Here is a 19,820-nt window from a genome sequence, read left to right on the forward strand (position 1 = left end):
CAGACCGACCTTTATACGAATAGATTGATGTGCAAGATAAGTAATTAGAGGGTGTCGCAGAGCAATCTGCCTAATTAAGTCGTTTGGCAGATCGCAAATTGTGAGACTGCAGTTGACTATTCTCTCAAGGATGTTGGCCTACAAGGAGCAGCAGTCTATGTTTGTGAGTGTTTCAAAATGCACTTTTTAAGCAGCCCCTGAGTTTCTTAAAGGAAACAAGACTGCTTTAAAAACAATATAAATTTTGAAAAACGTCAGTGAGAGTAGGCAGTAATTCCCTGGACCAATTTCTACTACTCCTGAAGCTGCCAAGATACATTCCAAATTGGCCCCCTTCCCTTTACGAATCATTTATCACTGCAGCTTGGGAGCTAGTAAAAGGTCACTGGTTTGCGATTTAAATTCTGGTTGCAAACCATTGATAAACAGCTTTCCGATGTGCAATTTGGAAGGGATGCCCTAAAAACGTACATTCCAAATTTCGAATCGGTAATTATTTCTAAACCCATTTTCTGATTTGGAAAAAACTTTTCAAATTGATAAATGAGGTTATTACATGAGAAAAAGCTATTTACTAGTTTGAAACTTCAGATTAGATGAATATGGAGGGTTTGTAAATGGTGAAAGGCCTTAAACATCTAGCCGCTCCCTAGCTTCAGTTGTAATATTCTTGCTTCCAGAATATCCTGAATCTGCCAGGGCTATATATTGTTTATTTATCCTTATCCATTTTGATTTTGCGGAATGCCTATTTAACCGAATGTAATGTTCCTCAGAGCCTGCATAATATAAACAGTAAAGCCAACAGTGGTTCTTACGTGTTTGTTCATACTCAATTAGAAATGCCACTTAAATAGACTGCATCCGAAGTACACAATCACAGTCCTGTAAGTAGTATTAATATATCAATATGGTGCTCTAAGGAAAAACACATGTAGATGGTGCAGTGCTGTTGATGATCAAGTGACATCAAATAAACTGTTTCAGACAAAACAAAGCAACTAGTCTGCCAAACATATAGGAAATCACATAGGATAACGGAATCAGTCTGTGTATTTATCCTTGTTCAGCATTTTGGAAGCATTTGCCTACACGAAGAGGCATCGGGACTGCGGGAAAACAAGAGTAAATCCGTGTTGATACCTATTCAGGGAGATGTAGAAGGACAAACATGGTGTCTCTCGATTCCAGTACGCAGCCTCTCCTTCAGTTATCTGGGAGTTTATACTTCCCGTTTCCCAGAGTTGGCATGGAGCTTGAATATTAGCCCATTGGCGGCTGGGCTGAAGTGGGACCTCCAACGCTGGGGACACTTGCCCCATAACCACTTGGGACGGATGTCGCTATTCAAATGATCAGCCTCCCATGCTTTCTATATATCCTTGCCAATTTTCATAACCCGATTCCTAGGAAGTGGTTCCAGACCATAACAACATAGATTGAGACCCTCATATGGGCAGGTGGGTGCCACAGAGTGGCCTTCATTAATGGACCGCACTCTCCATACAATTAGGGAATGGGTATGACAGACCTATACGGCTACTGCCTAGCCACTCACACTGCTGCTGTATACAAGTGGCTCAAAGGAGGTTGGGACGACTCCACCTACTGCGTGAATCTACACCTATTTGGTCTACATGACCTTCTAGGCTTTCTATATGGGAATCCAGTTCCTCATTCCCTTCCTTGACTGTACCTGGGTGACCTTGCTCAGCTGGAGGGCGGCACTCTGCCTCATTACATGGGATAATAAATTCACCGGGATGACACTATTAATGCAAGGAACCTGGCTGCACCATGTAGCAGGACTGCAGGGCTTTGCCCAGTGGGACAAAATAGCAATCTCTCACATGGAAGATATCTGATGAGGTTTTACTGCTATCTTCAGTTACACCATGCAGTATCATAACACATTACCATAGATACACATACACCGACTTCAAACCTCTTCAGGTCAAGATTTTGATGGGGAAGCTGGGCAAGGGTGCTGTCTCGCATTTACCGTTTCCTAATCATTAACACCCCTGACTTCTTCTCCACCCTCAGTCAAAGGTGGGTGGCATGGGTGGAGGAGCTATATGAGGATGAATTGCGCGATGCCCAGATGGCCCCATAAGAACTAGCTTCTCTGCCCAATTTGAGAATGGTTTTATCTCTGCATGTAGCCTACTTGACCCCCCAGCACCTATACTGTGTCAGGAGGACCTCACATGCCCGCTGCAGTATGTGCTCACTAATTGATGCTGACTTCTTCCACATGGTTTGGGCCTGTCCTGCAATCACCTTGCTAGAAATTGGGTCTCTAGTTGGCAGTGGTTTGCTTCCTGTCCAAATAGGGACAATCACTCTAGTCAGGGTAAGGGATACACAGCTAAGGTATGCCCTGATCACCCACTTGGTAGCTTGGCACGAACAGTCTGGCTTATCTCTGAAGCAATGTGTAATGTATTTGTACACTCACACAGAAACACAGTGAAAACACCACAGAGGTACTCCAAACCAGTTTAGAAAAATGAGCAATATTTATCAGAGCAAAACAAGACCAAAACGCCAAAAATCCAACATACCCAAGTAAACACACATTTTCAAAGATTAAATCTTAGTAAAGTGCTTAGAAACCCAATACACCAACTTGGGCTATCACGACGTCTTGACTGAATCGTCTCCAACAGTCTGACCCCACTCGCAAGGGAGTGCAAGCCAGTTGTGGAGTCTCACAGACACCAGTTACCGTACCTTGGAAAACAATGAGGAAACAAAGACGTTGCGCAGAGTTAGAGGTGAGGCTTTGCTGGACATGGTGGGCTTTCTGTTCCTTACTGGCACTGGGGAGGTGAAGCATCGGTTCCTTACTGATAGACAGGGAAGGTGAGGCGTCGGTTTCTTACAGTTGCAGTAGAGGTGATGTGGCGCTGGCGGCGAGGCTCGGTTCCTTACGACAAGGCGGTCTCGATGGATCCAGCAGGTCAAGATGTAAGGCATGCTGTGGCAGAGTCGGGTGCCACAGCGCGCTGGACTCGTGCTGTGGAGGGACTTTGTAGGCGCTGCGGTGGCGTCAGATTTGTGGCGTCGGTTGCGGTCATGGCACTCAGCGGGGACCATGGCTCTGGTGCAGGCAGCGGCGCTAGCTCAGAGAGCAGCGCTGGCTCCTAAGTTGTTCTGGAGGTCGATGCACTTGTTTCTTCCTTGGTACACCAGAGCTCACCCCAAGGGTCCAGAAAGTGGATTTGGCACCACTTGGCAAGTCAGGACTCTCAGCAAGATAGCCCAGGCACTGGCGGGTGAAGTCTTTGATGTCCCTGAGACTTCTTAACGGGAGGCAAGCTCAGTCCAAGCCCTTGGAGAACCTTTGAAAGCAGGGTGTAGAAAGCCAAGTCCAGTCCTTTCTCTCCCAGGACAGAAGCAGCAGGCCAGCATAACAAAGCAACAGGCAGAGTGGCAGTCCCTCCTACAGCATCCAGCTCTTCTTCCTGTCAGAAAGTACTCAGTCCAGAAGGATTCTAACTGTGTGCGGTCAGAGGTCCAGTACTTCCATACCCATTTCTGTCTTTGAACAATAAGCAAACTTTCAAGAGAAGCCTTTGTAGTGCACAAGACCCTGCCCGGGCCCCGGCCCCTGACACACTCCAGGGGGTTGGCGACTGCTTTGTGTGAGGACAGGCGCAGCCCTATTCAGGTGCAGGTGTCAGCTCCTCTCACCACCGTGGCTCAGGAACACCCATCAGCCTGGGGATGGGCCATTAGGATATGCAGGTCACACCTCAGCCCCCTTTGTGTGACTGTCTAAAGTGAATACACAAACAGCCCAACTGTCATTCTGACCCAGACATTCATTCCACAGACAGGCAGAGGCACAGAATGGTTAAGCATGAAAATGCTCACTTTCTGAAAGTGGCATTTTCAAACTTACAATTCAAACACCAACTTCACCAAAATATGTATTTTTAAATTGGGAGTTTAGAGACCCCATACTCCAAATATCTATCTGCTCCTCATTGGAGATTACATTAAAAAGTATTTCAGGCCTATCCCCATGGGAGAGATAGTCCTTGCAATAGTGAAAAACAGATCTAACAGTATTTCACTATCAGGACATGTAAAACACAGCAGTACATGTCCTACCTTTTAAATACAGTGCACCCTGCCCATTGGGCTGCCGTGGGCCTACTTCAGGGGTGACTTGCATGTAGTAAAAGGGAAGGTTTGGGCCTGTCAAGTGGGTGCACTTGCCAGGTCGAAATGGCAGTTTAAAACTGCACACACAGACACTGCAATGGCAGGTCTGAGACATGTTTACAGGGCTACTCGTGGGTGGCACAATGTGTGCTGCAGGCCCACTAGTAACATTTGATTTACAGACCCTGGGCACACATATTGCACTTTGCTAGGGACTTACTGGTAAATCAGATATGCCATTCATGGATACACCAATCACCAATACATTTTAGACAAAGAGCATATGCACTTTAGCACTTGCTAGCAGTGGTAGAGTGCCCAGAGTCCTAAAGTGAACAAAAACAGGTCAGGAAAAATAGAAGGAACAAGGCAAAAAGTTTGGGGATAACCCTGTAAAAAGGACCAGGTCCAACACACCTCCTTCTGGACTGGAATTGGGAGGGATATATCCCAGGTCCTGGGACGCTACACTCCCAGGGTGGCATTGCTGGGATTGTTGGAAGATGTTGGAGGACAGAGATTGGAAAGAACATTTGTGGGAGTGACCACACTGGTGGCCAAGAGAGACATTGCCTGCAAGTGGAACTTGCAGGATCCCCTTTGTTGATGAAATAGAGAAGAGTAGTGGACTGGTGCGCTCGTTTGGAACAACCAATCTACGCAGCAACGGGATGTCTGCGGAAGCACAACAAAATTTGGGGCAAGTGATGGGACCATGATACTATGTGATTGCTGATTAGAAGCTTCTTATTATATTCGACCGTGTGGTGATAGAAATTCACTGTGTAATGCTCAGTTTGAAAATCAAACCGTTCTCCAGTGCACATAGAAAATGGATCAACACAGTTTAGTATAGCATACATGATCTCAACCATTTCATCTAGGTACACTCACCTGCATTAGAGGAAACTGCTGAAGGACCCTCATCAGGCTTTCTGAGCGCCTGTTTGTAACTTTTGGTGGATGGTTGTACTCTTTGCATCATAGCATCTAAAGCGACTTTGGTGGTTTGCATTCCCAAATCCTACATCGTAAGATGTGTTCAAGTACATTCAGACGAAATCAGTATCTGTTTTTCCAAAGGGATCTCCTTTTGGTAGAAATTTGTATTTAAGTGACTGAAACTTCAGCACATACTTTTTGCTAGCGTTACCTTGAGGCTGCATCTTCCAGGAAGAAAACAGCTTTCAGCCAGGACGTTCTGTGCTATTTATAGAGGTAAATTCCTATTAATTCAACAGAATAAATGAAAATGAAAAATCTTCTAGTCAAGGGGAAACAAACTATGTTGGTGACACATTGCATTCTAACACACTGCTAAGTCTGAGAGCCATTTGGATCTCAGAGTCGAACATCAATTAATCTGGTGTCAAAAAGATTTTACACCAAAGCCACACCTGCACGATCCAAATGTGTCTCAGACTTTGTAGTGTGTTAGGGAGTAATGTGTGTCCTATGTAGTTTTTCCCCTTAACTGGAAGGTTCTACACTTTTCATGTATTCCGGGTAATTAATTGGGTGTATTTTACCCTTCATGAATGTCGTGTCCTGAAGCACATGTAATCTAGCTGCTACTCCCAAGGGGCAGTGTGTACACCCTACCTACTCCCATCCTTCACAGGTGTCACCAGTGAGGTGACCGTGCTAATAAAAGGGGCTGGGCACCACTTTATTCTACCCTAAAATAAGGGGGCCTCAAGCTTCCTGGTCAGGGAGAGGGGCATCGCCTTTTATAGTCACACTTACTCCAAAAGGTGCGCTGGTCCATATCACCTGTTCAACCCCTCGTCTAGCCGAACTGACTAGAATAAAAATGTTCTAGTATGATCTGGGGTAGGATTTCCTGCATGAGATTCCCTTGCTCTCTAGATTGGAGAAATAATTATTAGGTCAGACATCAAGGTGAAAAAGGGATCCACAGCCCTGGTGAATGCCTGAGACCTGTAAATATGGAAAGAAACGTGTTGGCCTTCCAATAGGTGACTCAAAACCTAATAGTCAAGAAAGCACCGTCCTCTGTTTTTAACAATATCTCAGTTCCCCATTAATAAAGGTATAAGGCCAGGGTAGCACGTGGTATTTTTAGTTTAGTTGTCTGGATCTTTGTTTTTATCCAGTAGTTGTTTATTGAGAACTTCCATCTGTGCTGAGTTACCAGGTTGTTGAGTCTGATCCTGGGGTGGGGAGAGGAAGCCGATGATGAAACATGACACAATTAGGTGTTTGAGGCTTTCTCTTCCATAAAAAGAATTACCTCCATTCTTCTTTTTTTTAGCCTAGAAAGGCAAAATTGATTCTCGGTAAGAGGTTTGTCAAATTAGAAGTCTCCCCTGCATAGTCCAAAAGATGGTGCATGCCGCTGCATCCAAGAGAAGAGACTCTAGCAGTGAGAAGTCTCGCCAGTATAAGTAGAAAGAAGGTGCAGGCTGAATCACTAAGAACAAGGAAAAGAAGGAAGCTTGACCTGCTGGTCCACACTTGGAAACCTGATGACCAACCACTCCCAGGAGGAAAGCTCAAGAGAGACAAGGCCTGACAGGCACACTCAAGAACACTTGAGCTGCTGACAGAGCACATCTAGACACTAGCAGGAAGCCACAGAGGTGAAATAAGGACGACCTGGCGACAACTCAGCAAGAGAACTGATAGTAAGCCACAAGCATGCGCAAACCGAGTCTCTGCCCTACAGTTCTCAGAGTTTCCATCCAGAGACAGTCACCATGGCTCAGCAACCCAAAACATACAGGCAAGAAGATGCAGATGCCTCCACAAAGAAAGAATGTAAGCACCTGGCCACTATCAATCCAAGCTGCTAATCACCCCAGAAAGAATGCCTTCAACCAACAAGGCAAGTTATCGCCCCTGATTATACAGTTTCCCCACACGACTGCACCCACAGCGTGGCAGTCCCGTTCTAATGCATCATCACTACCGCCCATGGAGCATCAAACAACCAGTGTGGCACCCCAACACCGTCATCACACCTATAAGCAAGAAGCTCCAAATATCATCCAAAAAAATCAGTAAACCGGTGACTACCTGCTCACCTTGCCTGCATCCTGAATCCGGTGGCGAGAGCTAGTCTTGACCATAAGTCATCTACCCCTGCAGTTGCAGGAACAACTAGGTAGTGGCTCCTCTGCGATCTTGCAAAGCGGGCCAGAGACGGCACACACGCAGCTCCAGCACAAATCACACGTACTCCCATGCCAACCTAATCAAGGGGCCTCCACAAGCGTGAGAGATGAACTTGACACTGCCCGACTTTCGGATTCAAGCGACACCAACTTCGTGATGGACTCCGACAACGCTCCTGAAGCACCCTGCTTTTGAACTGTTGACACTAACCACAAGTCAACTGGAGCATCAGCAGGGTGGGCCACCTACACCCAATGGACACGACTCCCACAGCATGCAGCCAGAAGGTCCCTGACGTCTCTGAGCCTGCTATTGTGTCCTGAACCACTCAGGTTAAATTATGAATACGAACGGAGATGTCCTGTTGCAGCCAGCCTCATCCGTGCGTATGTCCACTGCTGTTCTGCCGATTGGCTCTAGAGATGTATGGACATCATGGTATCCAGTTTGCTTTATTTTGTTTAAAAGGGTTGGTCTTGTCCTCTTTGGACTTTGGGAAGAATGTAGTGTCCTGCTGGACACGTCAAATAGCTGCCCCTCATTAGTGTCTACACCCACCCTACACCTGTCCATCACAGGCGTCACTAGTCCGGTATCCCTGCTAATAATAGTGGCCCGGTGCACGTGCTCTAGGCCAGTTACACTCACTGATTTTTACTGTCTTTGTCACTGAATTTGTCATGCGGGCCTAGGACCCACGCTACAACAATGCAGTCCATTGTTTTTTTTACATAATCACATTACCGGGCGTTAGCTGATCTCTGCCAGGATTTCGTGATTAAGGACAGCTTGGGTGAAAAAATGTTAAGTCTGTGGCCAAAACCTTTGTTAGACTTCTAGTTTTCCACCGTCGTGCGGAGATTGCCAGTATGTCTAGCTTTTGGGTTCTGGAACCATAAAGGCCATCGAAAGCTCACTCATTTACCTAAAACCGAGAGGTAATGTGATTTCCACGAGGACGCAATACCTTCCGCGGTACCTTGTAAGAAGACAACCACGAACCTCTTCGTGCATTATTGAGGTTGTGCATGTTTACAAAAAGCGGCGAATAAGTAGCTCAGGCATCGGACTTCTGATTTTTCCAAGTGAGGAGTGTGATAACAGAATACAACCAGCAGAGGTCATTGCAGCTCCAAAGAACTACTTACGTTGTACAGCTGTCTGATTGCGTAGCAGCTTGACCTGTTCGGTAAGTAGAGCTTTAGTACCACACTTGAGTTCAAGACTTGAGTGAATATTAGTTTCCACTCCCCTCCCCCGGTTAAATTGTATGAGATCCTCTGGGCATTCTTAAAGCGGAGACAGCGGTCTAAAGCTGTGAATAGCAAACGGTAGGTAGGCAGTAGACCAGTCTCTCTTATATGTGTCTATGAAGTTGTCTCCAGGGTAAGGTAAAGTACTGGTGTTCAGAGCTGGATGAAAGCCAGGTGGAAAGAGTAAATCAAGACCTTCTAGAATAAGACAAGTCTACTGACAACTGTGGACTAAAAGATGCTCCAACAAGCCCCAGTTTGCTCTTCTTTCGAATGAAGAAATAAAGATTGCTTGTTACGATGTTTCTGTCGTCGTGTATGCTGGTGGAAGTGTGCAGAACTGTATCAGTGCTCTTTTTCAGCCTTTGCATAGTAGGTAGGACATAACCATTCAGAAAAATGAGCATGCATGTGAAAGTAAGAGAGCTCTGAAGTGAGGGATCTGATATAATTGCACTCCGCAGAGGTGTAATGATGGGTTTACATACCGTTGCAGGATGATTGGCCAGGGCTGATACATCTGACTTTGCAGTGATGACTCAGCTGACCCTGTGTGGCCAATTATTATATTTGCATATAATTGACAGTGAGTGGGAGTGAGTATCAATTAGAGTGAGTAAGTGGGAGAGTGTGATTTAGAGAAAGTGATGTGAATAAGAGAGGGAGTGAGTGTGAGTGGGCAGGAGTGTGTTTTGGTGTTTTATGATTGTGAATCTGTCGCTGATCAGGGCATTCTCAATATAATTCTGGGCTTACGGCGACAACCACCTTAACATGCCACAGACATATTGAAAGTAATTTGTTGTTTAAAGGAGGACACCCTTGGCACGATACAGGCTGGACGTACTAGAAGTAATTCTTGGCATGTGGCACCTTTAGAATAATGCTGCCGGAATACTGAAGGACATTCTTGACATGGGGACATTATTGGCAAAACGCTGGTGCTGAGAACTTAGAGGAACTTATTGGCATAAGGGAAAATACCATGGCAAAAAGTAGACCTAGAAATACTGGAAGTAATACTTGATATGGCAAAGTGCTGGTGCAGGGATACTGTAGGTAATTCTTTGCCACAGAGAGGCCAGTCATAATGTATTGAGGTAGAAGGGCGGGTTAGGGTAAGCAAACCATGATAAAATGCTGGCTCTGAAATACTGGAGGTAATTTTTGAAATATGTGTTACCCATGTTATATGAACAGTATTGATGGCAAATTCTGGTACTGGAATATTGTAAGTAAATCTTGGCATAAAGGTGTACCCATAAAGCAAAATGCTGACAGTGTCACGTTAAAGGTTCTTAATATATGGGGATCACCCAGGGCAAGTCTTTCACCCAAACCCCTTTCAAACATCACCAGCCAACACTGGTGTGAGGGGGGCTTTGACCCAGAGGGCGTTATCGTACATGGGAGGTTTTTGTGGCGCTGCAGTGATGGGTTTGCATAAAGTAGCCAAGTGATTTCCACTAACAGTAACCTTTTAATTTCTGCTCAAAATGAGGCATGGTGGTTCTAAGTAGAAGTTTGTTGAGTAAAGTGGACTTGCGTGATTAAATCATAGATTTCTAAGGAGTTTGAGTTTTTTTTACACATTGTATAGGACATACACACAGATCTTTGAACTATATATTCAGCATCATCTAGGAGAGCAAATGCAGTAGGTTCACCCTTGGATGGTTAGGCTGCACATGCACACCCACACTCATATACCTGTCTTCACCTTAGTCTCACTCTATGATTGCTAGAGAAAGCACACACTCTGTCTTTCTTTCACACTGTCTTATATATTCTGGAGGCAGTGTAGAATATGATACACAAATACTCATTTGCATTCAAGCATATACAGCCTAGAGTCCGCACTCTGAAATGCTTAAAGATGTGCTATTTATTTACATTAAATTACTATTGAACCTGACAGTGAGTTAGAGCAGAGATGCGCTTAAACACTGGGAATGACTTGCTGTAGACCCTATGGAGCTCGTTGTTGTAGACCTTGGTTGCAAGGTCTGAAATTAGGGGGTTCTTGACTCGGGGGCTAAGGTGATGCAATCCTAAAAGTAGGGTTATTTTGAGACTTTCAGGGTTGAGCGGACGAGCTCCCAGAGGAGGGTTAGTGTAGACCCTGAAGTGTAAATGTTCCTGAGCCTTTTGAAGGTGAGCTGGGTTGGTAGACCCTGGAATTGATGTGATTTTGACCCTGGGTTAAAATGCTTTTGCTGACCAGAGGGTTAGGTAAACTATATGCTAGATGTGTTGCAACTTGGAATATATATTCCTCAAATCCTGAAGTGATGTAAGCGTCTGGAAATGAGATGGTGTAGTCTTTGGAGGAGAGCTAGTTTAGGGTCCTTATGGTGAGGTATTGCAGGCCCTTGAAGTGACAGGAGTGTGAGACTCTATGGTGCCTCCTATAGTTTGTAGTTTGAGGAGGTTTATCATGTGAGACTACATGATGTATCAGGATTCTTTATTAAGAACTTGGTGGACATATGCCTTGGCAGCATGCAGTAGTAGATTCTAGGATAACGTCTCTGACAGTATCCAGTATTCTGCCACTCAGCTTGATATCAGATTCTTTGCTGATAGTGAAATCTTTGTAGAGCCACCCCCTTACCTATCCCTGGAAACTGGACAAGTCTCTTTCTTGAGTTTATGTTCAATGCAGAGGATCCTCAGATTAATACCCATTTTTTCTCATGATCCGCTGCAGTGATTTCTGACCTATGTGCTTCTTTCTTCTAGAATGGACTTCGATGACGAGGATGGAGAAGGTCCGAGTAAATTTTCAAGGTGAGCTTGAGTTGTTGAAAAAAAAATCTACTGGTATTTCGAATTAATAAAACGAATGGGTGAATGGTTCGCTGCATAAAAGAGCTATAATCATAAGGCTATTGTGTTTGCTTAGAGCACAAAGGACACTTCTCCCTGTACATAGTGTGCTTTGTATGCAGTATACGCCCCACTCATGCGCCTCTCACAGATGCTTTGTTAAGTGGACTCCAGAGCTTAATTTTTTTTAAAAAAGTAAGTGCCAGGGTCCTTCTCAGGTGGCCAGTGCAGCTTGCACCACCCATTGCCTATACCTGCACAACTACCACACTGCTACAAGTGAGACAATTCAGACTATTTGAGCCCCCCAAAGTATTAAGAATGGCTTGGGCGGCATGTATTAACTGGTTTAAATGCATTTAGAGTGAATAAACAACTGTTGCTCTGCTCATTCTAAAATTACACAGATAGCACCACCATGTGGCAGTTGACTATTAAGTGCCTGTGCCAAGCACCAAAAACTACCAGCTCAAATTAAGCACTGACATCTTTCCGCAGTGTCCCCTTCTAAACGGTTCCTGTTACTTAACTCTCATACTCCACCCTTCCTTTATAACCTCTACACTCTTGCTACATATGTTCCCCACCATTCCTGCACACACCCTATTCTTTCTGCACAAACGTCTTGCCATTTCTGTGGGGCCTTCATGCTTGCTGCATGCACTCCCCACTTTCAGCATGCTTTTCGAAGCCTTTCTGCATGCAAACTCCACAAGTTTTGTGCACACTTATTCACACACACACAGCCGCACACTAACTGGGATTGCTTCACATGTAAACCCTACACTTGGCTGCTAACATGCTTCCCACGTACCTTGCATGCACACATACACACAATGCTTTCTTCAAGCAAAATCACTCACACACATTCCCCACCCTTTCTGCGTACTTCGCATGCTATCTGCCACACAGCACCTTTCTCGCATAGACTGTACTGTTCCTGCATTTGCACCTTCCTGCACACTCTCCATACTTAAAAGCAGACACACTTCCCACTTTTCTGTTCTTTGCCAACACAGGCCCCAGCCCTTTCTTCCCACAGCGGCACACTCCCCACTATCCCAGCAACAGTAGTGTCTTGAGGTTCACAAATGTTCCACTGCAAATGGGTCGGAGACAATATGTCCTGTGAATATTTAAATGGCTAGCCAACACCTACAGTACATAGTTATTGTGTCAAAATCCTATTTATTGTTTTTTTAAAATAAATCTCTTTCTGTTTTTCTTTGTCTCACCATGAAATCCATGGGATCTCTTTAGTGGCCCACTTTCCTAACTTCGTTAGTTTGTTTCTTTCCTTGTACATGAATCAGGGAATTGTCCTTGTTTTTTTCTGGTTCAACCTGAAGTCAGTAGCTTGGTCATTGAAGGACTTTACGATTTTTATCTCTGCATTTAAAGAGCTTTTCCATGGGTAGCATTCACATCCTTCTTTGTGGAGTTGATGCTGCTTGATCTTTAGTTCGTTCCTCTGAATGTTTTTTGTCACCATTCTCACCCGTGGAACGTATTGAATTATCGTATGAATTCCAGCCATTCTCCTTGGATTTATTTCTCTTCTTCTGATTCATTCATCTATTCCATATTAGGCTTGTCCCCCTATTTTCTAACTATGATACATTATTAAGTCCAATAGTATGAACTCTGTCACAGCTTCAAAACTTAGAATCTATGAAGGACACTTTTCTCTTGCCTCACCTCAAGTTGCTAGAGTAGTGTCAATATTTCTTTCAGGCAAACCTCAGTCGGGGTCTTCTCCCATCTCTTGGGCTTCTTTTGGTGTCTGCTAAGACTCAGTTTCCTCACATGAGAAGGATCAGCTTCTCACAGGGAAGTCCTATCTAATTCTGACTGTATGTCTCGACTCCTGATCTTCAAGCGGCCCCAGCTTCCCAGCGCTGCTTGCTGTCCCTAACTCTGAGAGCCTTACATGCCCAGCTTCATTCATCCATTGAAATTGTGCTGGTGCGAATGATCACCAGTCCTTCCCCCCTCTTTCAGCGTGTTGTCTCGGACAGTCTCCAGAAATTGTTTGTGCAATGATGTCTTTCACACTCATTTTTTCCATCGGCTCGAGAGAAGACCCTTCAAAGCAGCATTCCTTGGGGTAGATTGGCTTCCCCTCTGCTCTTTATGAGCCACCCACAATTTACTGCATTGTTAAGTTGTACAATATTCATCATTGACGTAAAACAATAAAGAGCTCTGTTTGTTTTATGAAAAGCTCATATCGAATCAGTGTTTATATATGTTCACATATTGCTTCTTTGTTTTACAGCCAGGGTCTCCAACATGATTACATCAGCAAGTTGCAGTCTGATATTTGGTGGAACTTGTAATTCCAAATTGCTCTAAAACCATCAGACAATTAATAGCTCTTAGTGAACTTTCAGCTTTTAAATCTTGTACTATTCTGAACACACTGAAACATACCCACCAAAGCTAATAGTTGACTCGGAGTAAAAGAACTGTCTAGTTCTGCAACATTGGCAAGGGGTGATGAAGCCACTGCTGAAGAAACACAGACTCGATAATAACATGGACTAATTATTGACTCTACTCCCAGTCATCACTTACATTAGAGAAAAATATTCTTAGACCGTGGTTTTCGGACCACTTTGAAACTCATAAACTATAAGACTTTGTTCAGTAGGACTTCCGACCTGCAAAGGGAACAGAAACTGCATTGGCCAGTGTTCTCACGATCTTAGAATGGGCCTAGATGCTGGCCTCTTATTATTAGATCTTTCTTTTGCTTGTGACAGAGGTGGACCTTACCATCTGATCCACTGCTTGGAAGTGGCTGGTCGCAGGGATCTAACCTCCCTTTTTATGGGAGAGCACAAAGTGCTCCGTCCATTCTGTAATCTCTCTTTGGGCTTGAAACCACACCTATGCCACGTCAGTCACTTACATTGGTTTGTGGGCTTGCCTTTTAAAATCCGCTTGCTTTCATTTGTGAAAGGCATGCTGGTGTTTAGCCCACCTACACAGCACCGTTAAAGTACCAAAAACATACGAGGATCGATGTTTTCAGCCTGGAGTCCGGACTACTTTATCTGTTTATTTTCCACGCAGCACGATCGCGCTGCATTTTACATAGCGCGATCGCGCTGTGTTTTTTTGGGGGCTTTACAACGCTCGCTAATATCTAGAACAAACGCGAGACCCGTTGCATTGAAAATGCTTGTTTAAATCTCCAGGGAAACTCAATCTCTGGCTCTCCTCCGTCTCGCTCCATTTCAATGCATGTGACTTGCACGGCCTTCTGGGACTCCCATTCTCTTCCGTGTTCATTTGCAGCTGGTAGGAGGAATAAAAAGACCCTTCGACTTGAAATATTCTATAGATAACACCCAGGTGGTCATGCAACCTCTGTTCAAGCTGCAGCATACACTGAGGTCCTGCCACCCACGTTTGAATGAGCAGCAGTATATTACAGATCACGCTAGCAAGATAGAGGTGAGATAGCATTGTGCATCACAGGGCTAAAAACCGTCAGGAGAGAGATAGAGAGATGGAGACTTCACACAAAAAATACATAGTGTTTAATTCGGTTCCTGATGTATGGAATAGTGATAAGCCTGCGAAAAGGGTTGTGGCAGTAGTCCTGTTATTGTAGATAAATGCCTATTTCTCTGTGTATTCGTGGGCTATTCATTGGCATTTCACATCTCCTTAGCTCACATTGAGAATGATTTGTTTATCGCTGGCGTTGTCCTATACCCATGTTCGCGTGCAATGCCAATGCTTTCCTGAACAGTGCTTGTGTTGGAGGCTGGCCTGCCTCGTGATCAGATGCAATTCTATTAGACAGTTTATGTCAATTTCATTACACGAATCACTAACCTCATCGCTGTGTTCATCTGCCGTAAAGAAAAGGACCTGGCTGCTATTTACCTGTAGATGTGCCTAGTTTATTTCTGAGACAAAGAGTGTCAGTGCGACAGCGGACTATGGACTACTGACATGAATAGAGTGGCATTTTGGCCGAGACTGGTTCAGTGTTCTCATCACAGTACCACAGTCCTAGACACTAATCTTGGTTCTCTTCTTCAGTACTACACTTCAGTGGTCTGTTAGTGACGGAATACCGGAATTTACATCTCCTTTTCAAGGCATTGCATCTCTGTGCGTCCGTACACTGTTCACGCTCCGCGTTTAGCATCCCAGCTCGATTAGTATGCCTAGAAGCCCGGTAATTTGTATTTTGTGCGCAGATTGTTTCCCCTAGGGTATCCGTTGTCATGTTAATGACATTTGGATATTCAGTTAGGGAACAGCTCAGCGAAATATATATTTAGCTATGGCCATTCATCGTATCGCCCAAATCATTTAAACAAAAAAAAGCAATTGTGTTTTTAATATACTTATTAGAGGGCCATTATTGCCTGTGCTTAATTCTGGATTTACTCTGCCATCAACATAGTGGCCAAATGCTGATGATTAAGATTATGCCATGAGTACACAATGTAAAAACATCATAAACTATTGCGAAGGGATTGTTTTGATACTTGCCATTGCGCTGCATTTCCAAGAGTAAAGATTACAGCAAATCTTTCATTTAATCTATGCTGTTACTCTGATATTTAATGAACTTTTGGCATTAATCTAATATTCTGTGGAATCTTGACCTGATCTCAGCATTCTGTTACCTCTTGCTGTTATCCTAAAGTAACGTCACCCGGTGCCGTTATCCCAGTTTTGTGACCGTTGGCATTATTCTGCTGTTCAGTGATTTTTGATATTATCATTTGTGCTCGACATTTTTGTGTATTCCTGTAGCTGTAGGCAATGGGGCCTGATCCATTATAGTGGCTGCTCACTACTGGTGCTACCGGCTTTGTACAGGTACTGCTTGATACCAGCCCTGGAGCTATTGTACACGCTCTTTGCCATCAGAGCCGTTATAGCGGCCACTAGGCCTTAGTGCGGGGCCTAATATCTGAGCCTTTCAACATTGACAGTATAGCTGTTACAGTAGCTGCTTGGCATTTACTCTTATTCCATTGCTTGTTTGGCACAATGCAAAACTGTTCCAGCGTGTGTTCAGCATAAGCATCTGAGCTATTTTGGTAACTTATTGGCACCAATCTTAGATCAATTATATTGGCTGGTGGCAGTAGTACTGGAACTATTATAAATACTGCTCAACTTTGACACAGGAGCTATAATAGTGCATGGTTGGCATCTGAGCCCAAACTAATGCAGTGAATGGTTGGCATGCAGTGTCATATTTCCATTACCTATAAAGTAATCAGACTAGCATGTTCCGTGGGCTTAGATCGAAAGTTGGAGTAGGCCACAAGTAGTTCGAGTAGGCCACAAGTAGGCATGGAATTGTTGTCACTTTGCCTCCTTAATATTTATCACAGTGGTCCAGAGACCTTGGCTCTGAGACTCAAAAACAAAGATATCCTGAGGTGTGGGTAGTGAGGTGGCATGCCCAGAGTTATTTTTCATTAGCAGTCTAGAACAATTAAAATAATAATTGTGACTAGAAGAGAGGCCACCTCGACTCTACAACATGTACGCTTAGCAGCTGAGAGACCAACACAATAAATTGATAGAAGTCAAAATTACTTCATGTCCCGTGATCATCTCAGTTGATCTCTTCCATAGTAAGAAGCACTTTTAAAATAGAACCCACTGATGAGAGATTGTCTTGTATGGAGTTGGAGCTGGACCGATCTCTACAACGGTGGAGTGGTGCAGTGTTCCACCCGTGCTCATTTGTATAGAACGCTAGTGGGGGCAGTCCAGGCGTTTATTATGGGGAGTGTGAATGGGCAGGAGCAATTACCTATGAGAAACAGAGAGCAGAGTGGAGTTAATGTTTCTGGAACTAGGTGAATCGCGGGCGGGCGGACACACACTAGGAAGACCTGCCACTAGAAGCAATTTGATGAGTAGAAGGTGAACTTTGGCTATAATTCCTGGCCTTGAGTGGAATGACAGAACGAGGGGGAAGTGGTTCGTATGGAGTATCATGGGAACATGGGTGTACCAGTGAGGTGAATGCGAAAGAAAAATGCCAGTGGTCTTCTTGTGGCGCCTGTCTTGGTGTCACATTCCATTAGTTTGAGCTGGCAGGGATAGCAAAGGAGGCTAAACATGCGTGTTCAATAGGCACAAAGGTGAGGTCCAAGAATTTCAGATTGCAAGTAACCAACCGTTACTTGTCTATGCCATGAGACCTCACTAATGCAGAGGAAGTTAAACTCCCCCAATTCAGTTGAAAATTAGAAGAAAACATTCAGGTTTGAGGACTGTTTTTGTGAACCAAGTAAAAAGCTTCTTTGCTGAAAGAGGTTAGAGTGCACTAACCCTTGAGGAAGGAAAGACATCTTTCGCGCAAGAGGCTTTACATCACAAGAGACCATTTGTTCATGTGATTTATGTATGATAGTTGCATACAGAACATTCAAGTCCTCTTGACAAGAAAGTTCTCATGCACAAGGGAGTAAATGCAGTAAGTTCTCAAAATGGTTATTACTGTCTCATTGCACAAAATGTATCATTAGGAACGTTCCTAATAAAGTAAGCACCAATGGCCAGTAGTTAATGTTTGTAATTACTGTAGCCTTAGACCCGTTCTGAGAGCTTCGACAATAGAAGCATGTTGATAGGGCAAATTCGCCTTCATGATGCGTGAATTGGAGAAGCGGGTAAATTGGATAAAGGGCTTCATACTGTCACAAAATGGTAATTGAGCCTCCTTGGGCTTCTTATCTGGATATTCATAAACAAATAGAAATGCCCCTTATCATGCAGTTTGATTCATGTCATCATAGAATAAAGGGAATTAATCCTTTCATGGATGACAGTCCTGTATGTTCTTTCTGCTACTCCCTTACCATGGCACAGACCCGCCCAACACTCTTAAAAGGGTTAGATATGGATCTGGAGATAGAAGGACAGCTTTTATGTTGGGGAGCATTTTGTGCGTAAAGAGCTCCATGAAGAAACAAATAAATCTTTGATAAGAGTAGTACAATTCTTACAGATGTAAAGAAACCTTGAAGTCAATAAAAAGATGAACAGAGTACATACTATTTTAAACGTAATTTTAAACTCCTATAGGTGTGAAACTTATGCTCTAAAACTATTGCACCACTGTCTCTGTTCAGTGGCGTATTAGGCAAGTACATGTGATCAAATTAAAGACACATAACAATACATTTTGTAGGGTAGTAGGAAAATCCAGACATACTTGGATCAGAAACAGCACCCTCGAAAACGTGTCAAACTTCAAGGTTTCCTAGTTTTTGCATTGTTCTATCAATGAAATTCACCTTCTGATGATGCAGTCTGGATGCTTGAGGCCTCCAAGTGGACAGTCATTTATACAGCACTCACAATATTGTGATTTGATTGATGTGGGCTATTTTTATGGCAAAAAAGTGTAATCAAATTTCTCTTGGCAGAGTGCCAGATTGCATGACATGTGTGCCTCCCTTTCCTAAATATTTACTCTGGAGAACAATTCAGTGTAGAGCTCAGAAATATGTTTGGAAGTCCAATTCAATATAGTGCTCTGATATATTTCATGTGTGTGTATATGTGTGTGTATGACTTAGCGTGTACCTTGCTACAAAGCGTTGTAATGAAATGAGAGTACAGTAGAAGCCAGGGTATTTGAGAATTAGGGAGACTGGAGGAAGAGGATTTGGAGATGGTGGTAAAAGGACGTCAGATAGGCAGTGATGGATCAGGCTTGGGTCAGGAGGGGCCTGAATAAGGTGGAGGGAAGAGCAAGGGGCTGTGGGTGCTTCTCTTAGTATAGTAGTTTGTATGGCATACTGTAGTGAACAGTGTGGGACATGGTTGTGGCCTTCCAGGTCAGACCTGGGGTTTTAGTCGATATTCTTGGTGGGGAGCAGGGTTGACATCACACTTTTTCCTTCTTGCATTTCTTAACTTCACGTCTGGCACTAATACTGCTGTTAGTTGTACGAATTCTATCAGAGGTCTTCATTTTGGCTGCTAGGTAGGGAAGGGTGTTATTGATGACCTTATAGATGACTCAGCAAGTTGTGCAGATTGTACATGTGGTCAGAGGGGCCAGTACAATTCATGGAGTGTTACAGTGAGTAAAATGCGAAGACCTTTAGTGAGATGGGAAGCTGGAGAACACTCTTTTGAAGAGTCAGGTGGGTAACTGGCAAACCTGTGAGCATTGGGAGCTCGAGATGAGCTAATGCCAGTGCTGCGTGGCTATTCTGAAATCGGTATCTTGAAAAAAGAGTTTCACCTAGCTGAGTTGCATCAACTGTTGCCAGGGGGATTTTTGTTTTGTGAGTTTTTAAAGTTACGCCAAGTTTGTGTTTTTAGTTCAAATCATTTTTATTGGTATATTTAAGCAAACAACAACAATTAAATAACATAAGTACAAGGGCATAACACAGTGTTAGGAACACCAAG

At 44.0% G+C, this 19,820-nt stretch overlaps 1 protein-coding gene across 4 annotated transcripts in view; it reads left to right on the forward strand.

The window, feature by feature from the left end:
• ARNT2 (aryl hydrocarbon receptor nuclear translocator 2) overlaps positions 1-19,820 on the forward strand; it is a 684,205-nt gene that overhangs the window by 136,343 nt on the left and 528,042 nt on the right. For all 4 annotated transcript variants that reach the window (XM_069222996.1, XM_069222993.1, XM_069222994.1 and 1 more), the window contains exon 4: positions 11,310-11,357. In XM_069222996.1, coding sequence (XP_069079097.1) covers positions 11,310-11,357 — 48 coding nt within the window. The remainder of the gene's footprint in view (positions 1-11,309; positions 11,358-19,820) is intronic.

Source organism: Pleurodeles waltl, chromosome 3_1 (genome assembly GCF_031143425.1).
Source record: "Pleurodeles waltl isolate 20211129_DDA chromosome 3_1, aPleWal1.hap1.20221129, whole genome shotgun sequence".
In the NCBI taxonomy this organism is placed as follows: Eukaryota; Metazoa; Chordata; class Amphibia; order Caudata; family Salamandridae; genus Pleurodeles; species Pleurodeles waltl.